General features: G+C 52.6%; 1 protein-coding gene across 2 annotated transcripts; it reads right to left on the bottom strand.

The window, feature by feature from the left end:
- Nucleotides 1-4,090: 4,090 nt before the first annotated feature.
- Nucleotides 4,091-20,428, bottom strand: LOC307182934 (B-cell lymphoma/leukemia 11B-like). Of its 2 annotated transcripts, XM_079914677.1 has the most exons (3): nt 20,174-20,428; nt 19,392-19,965; nt 4,091-5,995 (listed from the first exon to the last, which is right to left on the bottom strand). In XM_079914677.1, exons 2-3 carry the CDS (start codon nt 19,447-19,449, stop codon nt 5,526-5,528), a joined length of 528 nt encoding a protein of 175 aa, XP_079770803.1. In that variant the 5' UTR covers nt 19,450-19,965; nt 20,174-20,428; the 3' UTR covers nt 4,091-5,525. The 2 variants fall into 2 exon arrangements, with proteins under 2 accessions (XP_079770803.1, XP_079770804.1); XM_079914678.1 differs by having other exon boundaries at nt 4,091-5,992; nt 19,392-20,428.
- Nucleotides 20,429-20,814: the final 386 nt, after the last annotated feature.

Below are 20,814 nucleotides of genomic sequence, written 5' to 3'. Positions count from 1 at the left end.
CCTGTGCTATCCGAAGAAGCCAGGCAGACCCGAATCTGATTCCACTTTGCTGTGTGACCTCCGGAAAGTCCCTTAATCTCTCTGAGCCCCAGCTCAAAGTGGGATTAGAAATATCTAGATTTCAGAGTGGGGTTAATGGTATCTGTTTCAAGACTGACATCTATTTCAAGGCGAGATAACCCAAGAAAAGCACCTGGCACGGTGTGGGTGACCAAGTTGGCCCCCTCTTCCCCACAACCCACAGGCCCTGCCCAAGCTCTGAGGTCAGCCCTGCAATGCCTAGCACCCCAGCCGGAGCCCAGGGCCATGTCTAGAACACTCCATGACTCCTTGGTGCAGACAGAACTAGTAATTAGCTGTCACGATTTAATAATAAAAAAGATAATCCAGGCCCCAGCACACATGGATTTCACTAATCTTAATTTGAAGGGAAAATAACAACTCTAAATATATCAAATGCAAGTTTTTTAAGACAACCTGCAAGTGGGGTTTATCTCCAGTTTCCAGCACAAGCAAGTTATTTAGTTCCTCCCACTGGCCAAGCTAATATTCTTCTATTCACACTTATTTATTTTTTACAGTCTGAAACAAACGTTCTCAGAGCAGCACGTAAATCCTCCAGCTGAGCAGAAGCCCTTTTCTGCAACGCATTTTGTCACTGGGACCCCAAACCAAAGCTCTGGTCTGTGCCCTGCCTGCTACGTGAACCCCACCCCCTACCCGCAGACACACCCCCGGCCCTTCCCGGGTTCCCAATAAAGACATACAGAGCGGGTGGAGCCGTCACACCAAGGACCTGCCCGCCACCTCCAGCCCAGGGGGACCTGCCACGTCCTGTCACCCACTGCCTGTCTCCTGCATTTCTCCAGAAATCTGACATTTGGGGTTTTGGAGGAGGAGCAAAACAAAAAACAACAACAACAAAAAAAAAACGGCAAAAGGCAATCGTGTTTCTGATAGCTCGCTCCTTCCGTGATAGCTTCTTTTGGTTACGGAAGGGGTGATAACATGCAAAAATAAAACACCTGTGATCGGGGGCTATAAAATAGGAATTCTAAGGAAGAATCTGGAGAGAACGGCTGAGAGAGATATCCAAAGTAAGTTTTCAAGGTTCTGACTTAGAAAAGCAAGCACCTTATGCCACCAGGCAGGGTCCACGCTCTTTTAAAAGATTTCTAGATGCTTCCACTTCTCAGTGGTCTATCCAAGGCCAGACCCTGTGCTAGGTGGGCGCTTAACACCCTCATTGAATTCTGAGCTGAAGCCAAAAAAGTAAGTGCAGACAAGGAAACTGAGGCCCAGAAAAGTAAAGTGACTTGCCTGGGTGAGCGCGTAAATCCCACCCTGGCCAACTGGCAGCAGAGCCTGTGCTCCTTCAACCCCCCCCCCCCCCGCCCCCGGACCCTACCCCCAGGGCGACCCGCCCTCAGAGCTGTCACCATATGACAGTAATGTGACTGCAGACAGGGGAAGGAGGGGTGACACACCAGACGGGACAGTCGTCCTGAGGTTGTTTCTGATGATGGCATCCTCAGAACCCCATGGAAATTTCTCCCCGATCCCAGGGAGACCTACAGTACTAACACCGGGAGATGACGGAGCCAGGGAGAGAGCAGAGCATCCGTGAGGGAAGGGGGAGGGTGTTCATATTTGCGGTACTTGCACCGTGCACCAGGCACATGTCATTTAAACGCCATGAGTGTTGTCAGGTAGGTTCCCAGATGAGGAAGCTGCAGCTCAGAAGGTCAACTCACAATGCGAGGGGCCGGCAAGCAGCAGGGTGGGGCGCAGACTTGGGCTCTCCAGTGGAGGCCGCAAACCTGGACACCCCTATACCCCCTTCTCCTCACCCCTTCCCAGGATGCCCATCCCAGATAACAGCTCAGAGACTCATGCTCTTGGCGAAGCCTGGGCCCCACTCATCTCCCCTCCCAGGCTTTCCTCTTCCTGCTCCCCTTGATGCATGGGTCCCCCAGCTCCATCAGAACCCTCCACAGAGGCAGGGAGAATGCAGCACGAAGGGATCTTGAGAAACGTAAAGAACTCCTATTCAGGCAGACATGTATCCGATGCTTGCCCCTGAGTCAGGTCTCCAGCCAAAGCCCTCACCTCTGACCCATGCCAGCCCTCTGTCTGCAGATGCGCCTTGCACACAAGCTCCAGGGACCTCCTCCACCCGCAGCTCATGGTCAAGGAGCAGCACCCCAGGCCTCGACCGCACACATCAAGGGCAGGGCCGCTCACACTCCAGCCGTGTCCCCCAAGCGGGACAGAGCAGCGGCCCAGATGGCCATCCTCCCACATGCTCCCACCCCCTGGATGTTCTTTCAGGTGGGGATGTCCGGGGTGGGGGAACGGCAGTAGGTGCTCAGTTGTTGGTTGAATGAATGAATGAATGAATGAATGAATATCCTCCAGGAGACAAGGCTTCAGAAACGTCCTCCTTCTACTCTCCTACTTCTCTATCATTAAAAAAAATAAAAAAGGAAGAATTAACTATTTCTTTTATACCCGTCTCCAGAATACCACCTCCAAGAAAGGGTCCAACCCTGGTGTCATGATCTACGGAATTCCCACACAGTTCTCACCCTGGGGCTGCCCTCAACGGTGGAAGGGATCCCACATATTTACAGGCCAGCCCTGCCCATCCATCTCTGGAGCCCTGCCTCTAGAAGCACCTGGCAGGAGGAGAGTTGGGACCTGCCTGTCTGGACCACACTCAGATTGTGGGCTCCGGGAAAGGCGGGACCCTCACGACCACCTGGGCACCTCGCCTCAGACAGCCAAGCCAGAGGCGGAGTCCCAAGGATCAGCCCTCCCCGCCCTGACCAGCTACCGAGCGGGGCCAGCTCTGGGGACAACAGCGGAGCACGGACTGGCCGGAGCATGCCCCTGCCACGGCCGGGGAGCAGGGACAGGAGAGGCCTGGGCGAGGCCAGCGGTGCCAGCGGCCGGGGCAGCAGCTGTGTGGATTTCCGGAAGCCCGGGTGGAGAAGCGCCTGTAATTCTTAGTCCCCCTCTTAAAATATAAAGGCTCAATTATCTCTGAGCAGCTTGCTTTGCACATGAATTGACACATTTATTTTACAATAAATAACTGAAAGTTATCTGTGTTTCCTTTACTGTTAATCTACACAGAGAAATAATAAACAGGGCTTGTCTACAAAAATGCAACTCCTGCAGTCCTCAGAATTCAATTAAGCTAAAATAATTAATGCTCCCACCATAGTAAATGACTATACATTGGAGCCACTGAAGTTTTGTGCTTTAATCTTTCCTTTTTATTAAAAAAAAAAGAAAAGAAAAGTTGGTGCCAAAGTAGGGAGGGGAAAAAGCAGAAAGGGAAACTGGGAAGGAAAGAGCATGATGGGCTGTTAAAATGGAATGGTCGTCTTCAGCTGACACAGCATGGAGACTGTCTTGTGCTTTCGATTAAAATAACATTTTAAATGCTTTGAACAAACATATCTCTTTAGACTTCTAAGGGATTATTTTACATATTTCTTCAAGAATGAAGAAATCCATTCGTCCTGTTGCTGAACAGAAAGGGCCAAGAATATCTTTCGTCACACATAGAATAAAAATACTGTAGGCCACTGCAGTATTACAACCCAAAAAGGGGGGGATGGTGGGGGACGGGGGGACAGGGGGGTGAGGACAAAGCTGCCTTGAAGATTAACGTTTATGAAATCATAAACAAACCTACCCACAATGATCTGCAAACAAACAAACCTACCCACAATGATCTGCAGCCTCTCATTGGAAAATACCTTCAATGCGAAATGAGGATTCGGATGGGTTCTGGAGAAAGCAGGAAGAAAGCCCTTCCACTGAAACATGAATAGGGGACCGTCTCATCGGCAGAAGCCACCCTGAAAGGTCTGTGTGCACTGATGCCAGGTGTTTATACCACTGGTGAGAACTATCCCTCTCGCGTCAGACAAAGAAAAGAAACACAGACAAAAGGGGCCCAGCACCTTTGTGGATCGTGGCTCTGGCCCTAAGGAAGGATCACTCAGATCTACACGGTGCTCTGAGAAACCAGGGTTTACTTTGGCCTGAACATGTCAGACACTTTTCTCAAGGCCCTTGGCAACTTAAGAGTGTGGGAGACTTCGTGCTAGGACACCCCACAAGAAGGCCAGCCGCACAGGCCAGTCTGGTTAGACGGGGTCTCCCCAGGGCCCAGCCGGTGCCTGCAGGAATCTGCACACCACCGCAGTCTCTTCACAGGAGAGAGAGTCCATTAATCCCACTGTACAGATGGGCAAAGGGAGGCCCAAGGTCACAGAGCTGCCAGGTGGTTGCCACAGAGCAGCTGGGCTTGCTGCATCAGCCTAACTGCCTGCTGGGTGATGGGGGGTTCCTGGCCATGCCCACCCATCTCACCCGTGGGAGCAGAGTGCCCCACTTCCCTCAGGCTCACCCCACAAGGACCACCCAAAGCCTCAGTCCACCCAGTCTGCTTTGGACCGAGACACGGTGGAGATGGACACACAAACTTCCAGCCAAGCAGCTGCTTGTGCACTGCCACACCAGAAGGGACCCCCAGGAGAAAAGTTCCACCAGCAAAGCATTTGTGGAGCTCTGCTCCTTTAACCCACACACCAGGCCTGCCGGGATCGTCCCTCCTGGTGACACGTGGAGAAACTGAGGCTCTGACCCTGAAGGTAGTCCAAAGTCTATCGGCAGGGTCTAAACCCTCACCTGCACGAACTCCGATAGCGTCTTGCTGCAGGACAGACTGCTGTTTCTAGGAAACACAGGCCAGCCAGGGCCCTGAGCTCAGAAGTATGAACCGGAAGCAAACACTCCGGGCTGCCCGGAGCACAGGCTCCCTGGAAGAGGCTCTGGTGCGCCGTGACCTTGACCCGGACGGGACTTGATGCGTAAGCCGACCTGCCCGAGGACGCAAGCCTCTACGCCTGTGCTTCAGGTGCTAAATGCCAGCTGTCCAGATGACCGGCCAAGTGGGCGTGGCAGAAGGGACGGCCAACCTCCCCCAAGGGGCACGTGCTCCAGCAAGTTCTCACAGGCCCCTCCCCAGACCTACGCCTAGGACCAGGCAACATCAGAAGGAGCCTCTTTCGACAGATGGGAAACGGAGGCCAGAGAGCAGAGGAGAAGTGAAGGCCCCACCCACACGCAACATCTCATAAGCCTCACAACCACCCCGACGAGATGGGTCTCATTCGCTCCACTGCGCAGATGTGGAAACTGACTTGTCCAAGTTGTGAAGAACGAATTCCACCCAAGACTATCTGCTTCCAAAGCCAGAGACTAGGCCAAGAACGCCTGCAAAGGGAGGGCCAACTAGCCTTCCGAACGTCCATCCTGTCCTCCTGGCCGCCTACGGATCAGGCCCCACCATGGAGCCTGAGGCCAAAAGCACAGCGACCACCATCAGCCCACCGGGCCTCTGCGAGCTCCAGGCCCGTCTCCTCCTGAGGGTCACTGGACGGCAAGGGCGAGCCCACCTGTGGCCCCGTCCTGGTAGCCCCCGGGCCCTCCCAGCACCAGCACCCTCAGACAGAGGGCGAGCCCCCCCGCAGTGCGAGGGGCGAGGGCAGGCCTGGGACCCGAGAGGCGGCTTCGGCAGCGGCCAGACGAGTGCAACGTTCCATACCTGCAATGTTCTCCTGCTTGGGGCAGATGCCTTTCGTGGGTGAGAGCAGGTGGTCATCTTCGTCGGGGGTGACCTGGATCCCGATCTCCACCGGCTCGGATACTTTCCTGAGCTCAGAGCGTGAGGAGGGCGGCGGGCTGCCCTTGTCCAGGCCTTTGTCATAGCAGCCACCCAGGCTGCCGCCACACTGCTTCTTCTTGTGCTCTATAAAAACCAGGATGTCCCCCAGGGGGAAGTTCATCTGACACTGTCCACAGGTGAGCAGGTCAGGGTCGGGGCCCCCCACCATCAGCCCCAGGCTGCTGGGCTCCTCTATCTCCAGACCCTCATCTTCCTCGAGGATGGTGGCCTCCACATGCTCAGGCTCTGCTGGAGAGAGAAAGGAGAAGGGAGGGGGGGGCAGAGAAGACAAGATGGGCTTAGGCAATCACAGGCACCCAGCGCTCATTCCAACCCTTCCCCACCAAGAGGCAGGCCCCTCCGCTGCAGGATGCTAGACGTCACCACGTCCTCCCCACAACTCCTGGAGGCAGGGGGTTCGCCATCCTGCGTGCAACAGATGGGCAAACTGAGGCTCCCGGAGCAGCGCTGCAGCTCCCAGAGGTTGTTGCTTAAGTGGTACTGATCTTACGGCTTTCTAGTTTATTTCCTGCCAATTCCGCCTCCCCTCCCCACCACCAACTCAGCATAGGGACACACACACATGACCACCCGCACATCCACACACATCTTGGTTTCACCAGAGACTGGGCCGTCTAGAGAGGTGTCTCTCAAACTCTGCAACATCTAAGAATCACCTGGGAGCTTTGAAAACCCCCGACACCCAGGCTGCACCCCAGACCAGCTACACTGAGAGCCAAACATCAATCAGTCTTTTCCTTTTTTTTTTTTGTAAGATTCCCAGGTGATTCCAATGGGCGGCCAAGGCTGAGAACCGGGAGCCAGAGCTGTCTCTCCCCGCTTAGGCTCAAGCTGCCCCCTCCCTTCCCTCCCACCTTTCATTCACGTCCTCCCCATTCATAAGAGTCCTGCTTGCATTCCTCTACCTGAGACCTGGCTGCACACCAGACAAGAAAACAGAAACCCAGACGGGCGTCCCAGGGCCAGTCCTTGCGAGAGAAAGGAACCCACGGGCTCAGAAAGCAACAAGTGAGCGTTGGTTCAAAAAGAAATATTGAAAGAAAAAAAAAGAAAAATGCAGGGAAGAGACGCTGGGAGTTGGCTGGCTGAAAGCGGGAGCCAGCTTTCCTGCCAAACACTCTGCTCCCGGTCAGCCTTCCATTGCTTTGTAGATTTCCCGACACTCACCAACTCCCCACTGTCCTTTTTTGTTTGTTGGTTTTATTGTCACTCCCAGAAAAAAGAAAAGAAAAAAAAAATAATTCTTCAGACTACAAAAGCATTTCTTGGCAGAGGACGAACCACACTTTCAACGGGCTGTACGTTTTCATATTTCTTTAGCAGCCGATATATCTCCTTTCATTCTTTTTTGTAGGGGGCACGGGACCCAACTATTTTGAAGCTAATAAATGCCTCAAAACGCAGCAACCCCCTCAGGGAAAACTGGGAGACACGGCAGCCGAAACTGTCATAAATAAGGGACGCGGACAGTGAGGTTGCATCCTTCCTCGGGGTCTGAGCAAATTCGGGGTGGAATTTTTCGAGAGCAAATGTCAGTCGTCATGTAGATAGCACAAGCGGCAGGGTCTTCAGAGAAGCAAGAGGGCGGCCAGAGGTCTGAAACCCGAGGAGACAGGTACATTTTCTGTTGTACGGTATTTAGGAAAGGATAATGAAAACCACAGAACAGAGGGAAGAAATGGAATGGGGGAAAACACATTCCGTGGCAGTGAAGTTATTGACGGGTCAGAGCCAAAGAACAGACAATTTAAGGAAAAAATTCTGTGGCATCTTCCATCCTACATATAAATCACTGCCCTGTATTTTCTGAATACAAGCTTCTCCAGGGCCTGTGAGAGTCCCTGTGTAAGACCGGATAGACGGCACATGTAACATGTATGAACTAGGCATGCACGGGTCAGTGCACAGGTATTGCTGAGAAGGGAAGTGACAATGTGAGATCCCGCCTGTGCTTATAGAAAAGCAGACAGAACCCTCGATGAATTACACGTAGAAACGCACTGGAAATGTGACCGCACAGAAACACCCCGCAGATGAGGAAATCCGAAATCTCTCGTCTGCATACCTCTGACAAAAAGAACCTATAAGGTATGAGAAACAGTGCACAAAGGCAGCCCCAGAAACCACTAATTACACTTTAAAAAGAAATCGGGGTTTATTTTAAAAAGAGTTGGAAGACAATGCTACATGATTCATTTACCAATTTATTTTATGAAAAGACGCTTTGCTATGGTTAAAATGTAATCACAACCCTCACGCCGAACAGTGGTTCTAGGGGGGACTGGGTTCCAGGTTCCTGCGAACGGTTTGCCAGAGTGTAAAAGGTAATTATTCAGTGCCTCTTTCCCCTTTAATGATCTAACATTGAGCAATACTGTTTATATTGAAAAGCTCGCACCTTTAATTACCAATTACATATACATAATTTCAGAGCCAAAGGAGAGGGCTGTGAAAACAGTTCTTTAGAAATATAAGGATGTATTGTAGGCCATTTCTAGAAAAGGAACTCTAATAAATGGGGGGAGAATGTCAAAATATTGTTTTGTTAAAAAGAGAGAGAGAGAGAGGCACAAAGGAAATGCGCTAAAATGCAAAAGAAAAAGGACAAAATGAAATTGAGAATTCAAATGAAACCGGGGTGAGTTCTGTGGAGGTACCCGGGCCCTCCTGAGCGGGCCTGGCAGCCGGCTGCCTCCATAAGGGCATTTGATAAAAATAAACAAAGACAACAGCTCATCCATCCAAATCCCAACTTGATCATCCTTTCTGAGGATGGGGAGGTGTTTTCTGCCGTCTAATTTCATCTTTGGTTTCCTTGTTTTGGTTTTGCTTGGTTTTGCTTTTCATTAACTTTTTCAGCCAAGTCCGTCCATCCGTACTCCTGGTGGGAGTTTTGGGAAGAAGCATGAATATCTCCTCTCTGTTGGGAGGTTTTAAGCTACATAATTTCAAATTTCTTTTCTCTTTTAAAAGAAACACAGACGAATTTAAAAATGAGCAAAGGTCACCTGTTCATAAGTATCCCTCCCTCGCCCCTCCATCTTTTGCTAAGGACTCTGTACCAGTACTTTTTCCTTTTTCTCCTTTTTTTTTTGTTTTGCTGTTTTGGGTAACATCTGGTATTCTTTCCTTTATTTGGCGGCCTCTGCCTTTTCACTTTCCTCACGCAGCAAGCCCTTGTGAGCCCCAGTAATTGAGTTTGAAAATAGCCGAAGCCGTTCACTGGGCTGCAGGTCTAATTTCTCCCTCCAGCCAACCAGCCTGAGCAGCCAGGCGCTGCTGGCGTCCCATCCTGCAGACGGCTCTGAACTCGGGTCTCCAGACCCCGGGTCCAGCTCACTGCCTCCTCCAAGGGCGTGCAGGAGAAAAAGAAACACAAAAAAATCCCCTTCCCCCCCTCCCCACTTGCAGTGCTGAAAGTAAAACTCCTTAGGATGACAGGGGTTTTCACCCAACTCCAATAATGGGGTTCCCTCTGCCCAGCCCCTGGCACGGGGAGCTCTGGGCTTTGACTCTTCAGGAGGCGCTTCCCAGGAAGGCAGCGACGTCACCCCGAACCCCAAAACTGTCAAATTTCTAGGCCAGAGCAGGTGGACCGAGACAGCTTGCTGAATCTCATGTTCAAGGCCTTCGGAGACACCCCCAAAGGGCTGTGGTTTCACTTCCGCTGGCAGGCGGATACCGAGCTGGGCGTGTGGGGTGCATGTGTGTGCGTGTGTGTGTCTGTGTGTGTGTCCCTTCTTAGAACCCTGTCCCTCACAGAAGAAATAAAAGGAGAAAGAACCACTTGCCCAAGCTCAGAGGAGGGCAAAGTGAGATGGGCCTGGCCCCCACCCCAGAACCTTCCTTCCTCTGACCTGTGGGCACCTCGATGGAGCCCACACAGCCTCAGAGAACCCGGCCCCTGCTGGGACAGGCACCCAGCGATGAGAAAGCACCAGAAAAGTGAAAAGCCACATACAAACGAAACAGCCTTTCAAATTCCCAGACCCTACAAACCAGTCCCTCAGGCTGCCCTGTCCGGCAAACTTCTTCAAAAAAAGAAGGCGAAGATGAGGTCTTTCCCGCGAGAGGATTTTTGCTTTCACGCAAAGCTCCCCGAGTGTCAGGCAGCCCTGGAAAATACTGCTGCCCTCACTAGTACGAGCTGAATAAAGTAGAGGGATCGCTAAAATGTTTGACTCATTAGGAGGAAAAATGAATGAATGCAGCAGACGACCTGTTTAAACGTCAGGTATCAGATTGGGGTGGGTCCTGAAATGTGACGTCCGAAAGCACATGGACAAACGTGTATTCACACACACACACTTATACATTTGTTGTAATTTTCCTTTACAACAAAACCACATTTAATTCACAAGGCGAGGCCCCCTCCCAGCTGATAAATGCATTCAGAAGCAATGAAATCAGGGTTCGCAGATAATAATGGACGTTGTTGTTAAGTGGACGAGGAAGCACTTGGTCCTAAGACTCGCTCCCCCATGCTTGGCTGGGAAGGAATGTGGGCAGAAGACAGATGGAAAGACATCATTAACACCGGCCCAGCCAAGCAGCCCACAGGCCCCCGGCAGCTGCAAAGGCCTAGCGAGCCTTACCTGGTCAGTGACTGCCCTACACACACGCTGGGCTCCAAGGGCCCCGCCCACCCTGGGTCTCCCCTAACAACTGCCCCTGCACCTGCCCTTCGGGGAAGTCCAGCCAAGGGGCGGGCCTCTGTCCCCAGAGCACAGCGTGTGTGCCCTGCTGCACACACAGTGCACAGGCCCGTGTCCCCTTACCCCTGCACTGATTCAAATCCAAATCGCTGTCCTTAATGGCTAAGCCACAGACCAGGAGACACCTACATAGAGTTATGGATTCAGTGATGGGGGCGTGGGTGGATAGGGGAAGGATGTGGGGAGGAGGGGTGCCAGGCTCTCAAAATCTTGGGCCACCAACGTCACAGCCGCCATCCTATTTGCACGAGTGTTTACAAGAAACGTTGAGCACCCATCCGCCTGCCGGAGCCCTGCCTCTGACTGGAGACGTTACACCTGCTTCCTACGAAGACGGAGCCTTTGCCAGCCGGCCCGTGCTCACCAGTAATCTGCAAAAGGATCTTTTCACTCTCCTCCCCGCGAACAGTCAGGGAGGGGCCAAGACCCCAGGCGACACCTAAACGCCACTAAAACGCGAACTCGACGGAGCACAACACTTTCTGAGCTTCCATCAATGTTTAATTTATTGGCTCCAAGAGAAAATAACAACCGTGTGTGGCGGGGGGAGGGGTGGATGGGAGAGAGAAGGAATCAATTCTTGGTGGAGAAAATAATCTATGACTAGATGACGCTTGAAGGCTCGACAAGACATTTATGAAGTTCTCCGCACAGAGGGAATCGCGCAGCGCCCGGCAGAGGAGTCGCAGATAAGCGGGGAGCCTCAGCTGAGCCAGGCAGTGTCCCGAGGACGTTCCTCGAGGGGCCAAGAAGGGTCAGGACGCAGTCGGGTCCCTGCCTCCCGTCTGCCCACCCAACTCCCGCCTCCAAGCAAGGACCCGACCCGGGGGGGTGCAGCCAGGCTGGTGAGAGACGGGTTCCGCAGAGAGATGAGCTCTCTCTTCCCGGACCACCTGCCCTCCAGGGAGAAGGGCTGAGGACTCCAGCCTGTTCCAGGTGTCACCCAGACCCCGAGCCTCCTTGAGACCCTCAAAGGCCACCCCCCCAGCGCCCTCCAATCCGCTGCAGGGACGGGCACACACCAGGGCCGGCCACCACCCCTCAAGGCCCCATCTGCTCCATGCCAGACACAGCACACGCCTCAAAATGAAATGTTCAAGATTTCTGACATCTGGGCAGAGAGAAGGATGCCAGGGCACAACCTTATCTGTAACGTGGATTTCCCTTCCCGTGAAAATGACCCAGGGTCTGGCTGACCGGGCCCATCATGGGGAAGGCTTGGCCTGCATTTCAGGAAGGCGGGGATTCCTGATCCGAGGAGAGGTTTGGGGTGCAGGAAGAACCCAGCCGGTAGACTCCAGGTGGGGAGTTCTGAGGGTGTGAGGGGCACCCCCATATACATACACATATTGTCCTCCATGCCCCCGGCCTGGTTTCAGAATACTTTAGCGTGTTAAAATCAGCTCGCTGCAACACACCCTAACTTGCTCCATGGACTCAGTCCAACCTCTCCCCCCTCCCCCACTGCATCCACCTCTCCAGATCCCGCAAAACTGAGCTCCGGAGGCCGGGTCTCACACAGTCAAAAGCAGGAAAAAGAGCCCATTAAGGAGAGCAGCGTTCAGGTGTATTCACAGAGCCCGTCCACTACTAAAAGGTTACTAAGAAAGAAGTCAAGTCCATGAGACCAAAGAATGGAGTGACCTATGATTTGAGAAATAAAATAGTTCTTTAAAGAAAAGAAAAAAAAAAAGGAAAGGTACAGAAATACTTCTAAACACATTCAGAAGATTCCAGAAAATTGCAAACGCCTTGAATCTTCAGAGACACGACAGAGCTCACAACGATGCGACATAAAAGCATTCTTCGGGGCCCAACGAAGAGATTTGTTTTATTTAACGCTGTGCTTTTTCAAAGGTGCTCAGCAGAAGAAAAGGGCCATCATACAGGACGCTGAGCTACAAGCCCTTAACTGGAGGAGAGTCTCTGAGGCCGACAGCAAACTAGCAAGAGTGGAAGCTGCTTTCAGCATCTCGTTTCCAAGGGAGAAATTTAAACGTGATCCTCCACCACTTTTTTAATTCTCAGCAGGGCACCCATTTCTGAGGTGCACGTTCATCACAGTAACATTGGCATTCAGCTTCCTTGAGTCATTTTCGTGTGTTGTTTTAGCATGAAGTTGTTAGAACGTTCTCAAGTGTATTTGCATTTCAGCAGTTCAATTGAAGGGGGTCATAAAAAAGTTGTGTGAAACAGAGGATTTTTTTTTTTTTTTTTTTTACTTTGAAGTTACCTAATTTTGTGTGGTCTGGGATTTCATTACAGTACCAGAGCTCAGTCTGTCTGATTCAACACCCAAGCAGATGATCAGCTGCCTCGGAAAAAGAAATAAAGAATGAATTTCTTGAATTTCAGCAACTACACAAAAGACTTGCATATGTCAAAATGCCGGACGAGAGTCCCCGTGAATGTGGCACCATTAATCAAAGCGCAATCTGGTGTCACTTTTGCCAGTAAAAACGATGCTGTTCCCCTCACCCCGCTCGCAGGCTCGTGCAGAAGACACACGAAGTGTGTCCCTCTGCTTTTCATGTGTCTCCAAATAGCCTGCTCTCGGCACTTTTTATACTCGCCTGGGGAAAACTACTGCTCCAGGGAGGCGGTCAACAAATGGCTTTTCTTGGGGAGGGGACGACAGCTCGGGTAGATCTCACTGAGGTTTGGCTCTCTGGGAAGGAAGGAAGATGTGTGGGATTGGGAGCAGGGGGTGGGGAAAAGGACACACAGGCCCCCAGGCCCAAGCGTGTGAGTAAATAGAGCTGGAAAGTGACGAAGCCATGCTCAGAGCAGCCGGGTGACACAGACATTCATCCCTGGTCTTCTGATGTGCCCTCTCCCCATGAAAAAAACACCCCAGCGGGCCCACAGCTAACACCACCTGCAGATGCTTGGCCGGCATCAACAACTTGACCGTGGGCATGGTCCCCAAGGAGCATTTACTGTCCCTTGTCCTCCCAGATGTGACAACAGCATTCAACTCAGTCCAAAGTCCCTGGAGAGTTTCAGCTAACGGTAAGACCTAACTGGACAGCCAGAAGGTCCTTCCTTAAGCCATAGGAGATGGAGGAGATAGTCCCCAAAGGTCAAGGACCCCATCTTTACCCTCCCCCATATAACATTTTTCTTCACACATTGTGGTATCTGTAGTCTGTGTTTAGTTACAGCTTGTGAAACTCCCCCAAGTTCCAAGGCAAAGGACTGGGGATTTCTGAAATGAATTTTTTTAACGGTTCTCTGCAGGCCAGAGGCAACTGTCCCAGCCCAAGGCTTCGAGGTGACAGTGACGCCTCGTCTCTGAGTCGTCAAATGAGCTCGCTGCCACAATATGCTTACAGCAGGCTCGATTCAGACATTAAATGAAGTCGAGAAATCATCAGATAAATTGCTGGCCCTCTGTACTGGAGAGTGAAGGCTCTTGCTCTGCCTGATGACAGCGCTAGGCTTTTGTCTGACCTAATTTATTTCTCTTTCAGGTTAGAATAAAGCACTCCTTTCCTGTCGCCACGTTACCTCTTCTGCCCATATATTGAACTCAAGCAGAAGACTCTGGGTTAACTGTGCTGTCTGCAGATTTCTTTTTTTTTTTTTTTTTTTTTTGCGGTACGCGGGCCTCTTACTGTTGTGGCGTCTCTCCCGTTGCGGAGCACAGGCTCCGGACGCGCAGGCTCAGCGGCCATGGCTCACGGGCCCAGCCGCTCCGCGGCATGTGGGATCTTCCCGGACCGGGGCACGAACCCGTGTCCCCTGCATCGGCAGGCAGACCCTCAACCACTGCGCCACCTGGGAAGCCCTCTGCAGATTTCTTGAACTTGGAGAAGAAGACATTATAGATCCACAAATTCCGTGATCAAAAGCACACATATTCCCCAGCACGAAATTACACGGTTAGGGGAGAAATCGTGTCATTAAAAGCCATCCATTAAGGGCACCGTTTGGGGTGAAAGGTATTAGCAACGCTGGGTCTAGCAAGCACATACTCCTTCCAGACAAAGTTTTACACATTATTTGAGTTGGCATTTTATCTCTTTGGGGAATGGTGCTAGTTCACTTAGTACAGTGGGAACGTTACCTAATAAATGGAATTGAGGATCCAAGTGTTATAAAATCTGAGCTGAAAAGATTTCCACTCATCAAGCTGTTTGAGACGCATGACTCCCCAGAGCAGTGGCAGATCCCCAGGTCTGTGACATGCAACACAGGAATGGACAAAACGAGGTTCACTCTTCACAGACCCCCTCACCCCATCAGGCATGCCTCAACGACCTAATGCAATTCAGAAAGTCAAGACCACAGACTAACCGGAGGAAACACGCCCATTCAAAGCTAACAATTGTAACTGTTTAAAAAAAAAATTAAAAAAAAGAAAATTGTCCCCATCTGCCTAGCGAGGGCTTGTAAATCAATGCCGATGGCTCGAAAATAGATTTCTCAAACTTATATTCTCATTTTGTCCTGCTCGACTCTCTGCAGGAAAATCAATATTACAACTTCACACTTAGGACATTTTGCAGCAACGTAAACTGCTTTCGCGGCTGATGGAAGCCGGGTCCCGGCCCCTCGCAGCGACGGCTCCACGCATGACACGGGCACCGAGCTCCCCCTAGCTGCCAAGAGGCGCCAGACGCTGCTGGGCGTTGCAGCCTTGCCATCAACTAAAAGCCAATTCAACTGAAAGTTTATTTTGGAAAGTATTTTATCACAACAAGCAACAGAGAATGCAAAGCGATCGGAGAAAGGAGATGAAAAGGAAAAAGAGAAGGCGGGTGCAAGCCGTGTTCTAAGCCCAAAGACAGTGCCAAGAGCTCGATTCTGATAAGGCGCTAGAAACCAGTGCCCTCTACAGCGGGAAACTGATCGATTGCTTTGCGCGCTCCCATCTCACCTGAGACAGATGCTAATTACTGTCCGGGGCACCCAAAATTGGCCTCCCCTTTGGTCAATGAGACCCATCTGGCCCCGCACAGTGGTCAGCAAAGCATCACATCCCAGCATCTGACTCAGCCTCCCTCCATGTTCCTAAGGCCGCCTTCACCAAAGCAACTGCATTCACTCCAGCACTTGAGAAATGACTCGTTTTCTGTTACGAAATATTTTGAAGGCCAGACAAAAATCGCCGAGGCCAAAGCACAGAGAGCCACCTCCCACCCTCAGAAAAAAAGGAAATATGCCCCCGTGCATAATTTTCAGGGAGGGAAAGACTACCCTCTAAAAATATTAGGGGTTGTTAAAATATGCTCATGGCTATTTCTTCTCTCAGGTGTGAATTACAAATGAATAAAGTCCGCCTGGCATGACACCTTGGATGAACACATTTCTATTCTCCCTTAGAATCAGAGCAGCTGACTTATATCACACTTCTAATGATATGGGGTTCCCTTCTGTGCAGAAGGGAGACAAACTTCACTCCCCCCACCAACTACCAAAAAAAAAGAGGGACCCAGGTCTTATGAAATTTATCAGAGGCCCAATTTTGAAAGATATGTGGACACCTGGAGATATACTCTACCCTGGGAAGTTAAGATAATTGTAAGCACAGCGGCCTTCAAAACACACAGCCACAGCAAAGCCTAATTTAAAAGGCAACCATGGAATTAACACACCCTAACTTCCGTGTCAAATCTGGGGTCTCTAGTAGTTCTGCAAAATCGTGAATTCATACGGAAAATTACTAACCTTCCAAGGAAACCTGTTGGTGGGTTGTCGAAAAAATCACCTTCGCTGGGTCTGTGTAATCTACCCTGGCCTTCTTATTTCCTTCGGGAAGCCTCAGAGCTCCTGCACGGCCTGGGGTTCATCTGCCTCCCCACTCACCCGGCCTGGCACAGTGGGCTCACGGCCCTTCCCTCTGCCTGGCCAGTCACTGGTCCTCATCCTACCCTGTGCACTACTGTCACTGTGTTGTTTTGTGTTTGTTTTTCTTGAAAGCTGTGTCTGTCCTCCGGTTTTAAAAGCCATATCCATCTGGGTCAAACATTTTGAAACAAACCAGAAGCCTCAGTCTTCATCCCCAGCTGTCTCCCACTCTCTCTTTTCTACCTCACTCCTCTTCTCACTGGCCCTGTCTGTAAATTTAACTAGCTCATTATGGAGCCCTTCTCCCACTTGCCAACCCCCCTGCAAGATGATCGATGCTGTTTGTGTGCTCTTCTGTTTCTCAAACCATCAGTTATACTAAGTTGCATCATCTCTAAAGAACCTGCGGCCGGCGGGCTGCCACCCAACTGAAGATGCACCACGTTTTAGGCTGTTTCTTTCACATTTGAACTAAAATGTGGACACCGGATCGGGGCTGCGGCAGCACTCATTTTGCTGGCCAGGGCTCCAGAGCACACGAGACCCACAACTCCTGCATCGTTGTGGAAAGGCACACTTGCACAGGCCCTACAGCCGAAACTGCATCCAATTCTTGCCTTTCCCCTGCCTGCACTCCCACCTTCCGGGTGACATAGGACAGACAGAAAAGCCAGCTGCTTTTGGATAATAAATAGCCTTGTCTGAAAACTGGTTGGACCACTCTCCCTGCTTAAACCCCTGCATATGCCCTGGCCTCCGTGCACTCCAGGAAGGCAGGTGGGATATCCTTTGCCCCCTGGTCTCCTCCCCACCTCTCCTTCCCTGCCACTGCTCCAGGGTCAGCCGGCTTTCCCCAGCACTGCTCTGAGCAAGACTGAAACAGCCGTGAAACAAATGAAGGATGGAAGGATGTTGCACTAGGCACCCCTCGCCCCCCATGCCCAGCTGCCGCCAGTCCTCCTGGCCAGGGCTTGCTCCTGAGGTCCCAGGAACACCAGAGAGGAGAGAGCAAAAGCAAAGCGAACCTACCTGCTTCTTTCCCCCTTTACACACAACTGCAAACACTCCTGGCTCCTTCGCTGCTGCCAGCTTGGCAATGCACCCCAGACAACTCCCCCTTCCCGGACTCCCCCCCCCAACTTCCCCCTCCTCAAAAACAACCCTTGCAATTATACAGAGGCTCTGTGGGGCAAATTGCCTCCTGGAGAAATTAGGCGTCTGCAAGTACAGACATTCTAACAGCCACTCCACCATCTAAACGGGGGAGGGGGGTAGAATAAGCGATTGCTAAAGGATTGGTAAAGGACGAAATGTCAACTGGCGATGAGGACCTTGATCAAACCAGGTTCAAATATGGTCGCAAAACATTTTGTTTTAAATGCAACCAGCGAGTCTCCTTTGATGTTACAATGATGAAAAATAGAAGTCCTCTTCCCTCCCTCCAGAAAGGTATCCCTCTCCCAAGGCAAGCCCACTTTAATATCTATTCCCTTCCCCCCAAAATAATAATAAATCCACAAATTCTTACTAATGTATCTGCTGTAACAAAGGAGAGATGGCAGCAGCAAATGCTCCGAGCAGATGGCGCCTATGCTGGGTTTTCAGGGGAGGGGAGAACCCCTTTATATATTTATTTATTTATTTAAATTTTTTAAAATATAACATAAATATTCGGCTCTCGGCCGCCCCGCAGCCGGTCCTCGGCGGCGGCTGGGCGCGCAGCCCTTCTCCAGCTCCGCGCCGGCAGCCCGGCCCCAGCCTGACGAGGTGCTCCAAGGACTGCAGGAACACAACCTGCCCGCTGTTTCGATGGCACCCAGAGGACGTTTTATTTCTATTGCAGTTTCAAAAAAATTAAAAAAAAAAAAAAAAAGCAAAGGCGACCCAGGCACCGCGAGAGAAAGGACCGCGGGGAAAGGTTTGCGCGCCGCGGAGCAGCGGCCCCGCGGGCTGCGGCGGGCGGGGAGCGCTGCGAGCCGACCTTCCGGGGGTGCAAGCGTGCAGGCAGCCGGGCGAGCTCCCCTGCAAACCCCGTACCTGGCCCGCTCCCGCACGCTTCTTCCCTTTGCTAAATAAACCCGACTGGGGCGCTGGAAGCTGCTGCGTCTCTGCCCCGCTGCCTGACTTTGCCCGCCCCGCCACTTGCTTGAAATCCACAGGATTTCAGCCGGTGGATTTCCACTGCGACCTGCCTTGTTTATTTAGATAGGGGAGATGAAAGATCCGAGATAGGAAGATGGGTGAGAGATTGATAGATCTCTTTCCTTTTTTCTTTTTTTCTTCCCCCCCTCCACTATTGTACAAGCACATCCCACTCCTAGCTAACAACGCTTTTTTTCCCCCCGTGGCGGGGATTTTTCACCAGCCCCCGATGCCCCCACCTTCTTTTGGAGTGGGGGAAAGAAGACAAGATCATCCCAGGAGACAGACGGAGGTGGGGAAATGGGGGTTGGGGTGCAGGAGCCCGGCAAACAGCCACGCAGCTGGATTCTTTTGCAAATAGCAAGAGGAGGGGAGAGAAAGGCGGCTGCGGAATCCTAGGACCGGCGTGGCCGGCGCCCTGCCCGGCCGGGTGCAGCGCCTGGGGGACTCGGAGCCGGCGGCCGCCCCTCGCCCCGCATCTCCCCCAGGCCCGAGCGCACCCCGCTCTCCTCCGCCCGCGCCGTCAGCGCGGACCCACGCGCTAGCCAACTTTTCCCCACTTCCCGGCTCCCCTCCCCCTCCGCTCCCCCAGCCCCCTCCCCCTCCTCTCCAAACCCCGCCACCAGCGCCGCCGCCGCCACACACGCCGCTCGGAGGGGCGAGCGTCCAGCCGGGATCCGCGCGCACACACACACCTCCTCCAGCCCGCGCGCCCCCTCCCCGGCCCGGAGCCCGCTCCGCAGGCCCCCGAGCCCGAGGCGCGTCTGAGTGCGCAGAGCCCGGACTCTCCGGGCTGCAAAGAAACTTTCCCAAGGCCCCCCGCCCCCTACCATGCTCTGGGCCGACGCTGCTGCCTCTGCGAGCCCGCGGGCCTCCCCGGCGCCCGGCCCGGCTGCGCCTGGCTCGGTGTCCCCAGCCCCGGGCGCCCGGAGCCCCATCCTCCGGCCCCTCGCGCGCACGCCGCAGACACTTACGGGTGATGAGCTCCCTCTGGGACAAGTGCTGCGGGTTGCCCTGTTTGCGGCGGGACATTGCCCCGGCATCTATTCTGGCATCGCACGGAGAGCTGCACCGATGGGGGGAGCCGGGGGAGGGGTCCGAGCCGCCGCCGCTGCCGCCGCGCCGCGCCGCTGCCGCCGCCGCTGCCGCCGCCGCCGCCGCCGCCGCGCCTCCTCTGCCCGGGTTGGTGTTTTGGTTTTTTTTTTTTCCTTCCCCTCTTGCCCTCTCTTCCTCCTCTTCTTCTTCTTTATTTTGCGCTTTCTTCTATGCTGTTTTTTGTTTTGTTTGCAAAAAAAAGAAAAAGAGAAGGAAAAAGGAAAACCTCTCGATCTAAAATAGGAGAAAGGCAAAAAAAAAAAATCTGCTCTTGCTTGTCGCGGACTGGCTGGTTTCTTCAAAAATATATTCTTTTCAAGGAAAAAAAAATTGCTTACACTTCTTCAAACTGCTTGGCCTCCTGGACTTGCAAATGTCTTCTTGAACTTAAACCGGATTTTGCACCGGCTCCTGACACTTTCTTTCAGGGTCTGGTAGGTGGAAAGCGCACTTCTACCAGAAGGGGGGAAAAGGAAAAAAAAAATGCAAACAAATAAAAAATAGAAGAAAAAGAAAAGAAAAAAAAGCAAAGAAAACTTGGGGACTTGTCTCGTACCCCCTCACCCCGCCCCCTCCAGAAACCCAAAGCAATGTAAAACTGCCCCGGTTCGGTTGTTTCTGGGTTTTCTGCGGGCTGCCTGTTTTTTTCTCGGAGACTGACCCTTCCGAGGCTCTGGGGGGACTCCAGGAGCGGCTCCTTCCCAGTTCACCTGGCAGGCTGGCGCCGGCCGGAGAGGCTGCCGGGTCCCCGCGAGCGCTCCCCAGCGCTCCCCTGGCGCCGCGGGCCCGAGGGGAGCTGGGCCGAGGGGCGGCTCGCCCAGTGCGCCTGGGTCGGTGCGGGCGCGGACTGGGAGCTATAGATTGCAACGTGAAGATGGCGGAGTCCGGGTTCTCTGGGAGCTCTCGGTCTCTCTATGGCTGGGGCTGCCTCTGTACAATGGGATAAAATTCAAGTTCAAGTGCGGACGTGACGTTTAATCTGCACTAGAGACAAAAAGACCCAGAGAGTCGGAGCACTGGGGGCGACTAGCGGTGGCTTTTTAACATTGTACCCTGTAAGAGAACAAGAAAGCGCACACACACACACACACACACACACACACACACACTCACACACTCACACACACTCACACACATATTCGCCCGTGCGCACACCCGCAGTCCAGGCCGGCCACACGTGCAGCGTTTTAGAGCGCTCCTCTCCTCCCCTTGCACTGCCAGCGCAAAACGCCTGGGGGAGGGGGGGAGGGAGGACGCTGGGCAGGATATTTTTAAATAAAAGAAAATCCTCCATCCCTCCTC

The sequence above is a fragment of the Stenella coeruleoalba genome (genome assembly GCF_951394435.1).
Source record: "Stenella coeruleoalba genome assembly, chromosome: 2".
Taxonomy (NCBI): Eukaryota; Metazoa; Chordata; class Mammalia; order Artiodactyla; family Delphinidae; genus Stenella; species Stenella coeruleoalba.
Note: the sequence above shows the minus strand (reverse complement) of the source record. Positions and strands in the feature narration are given on the sequence as shown.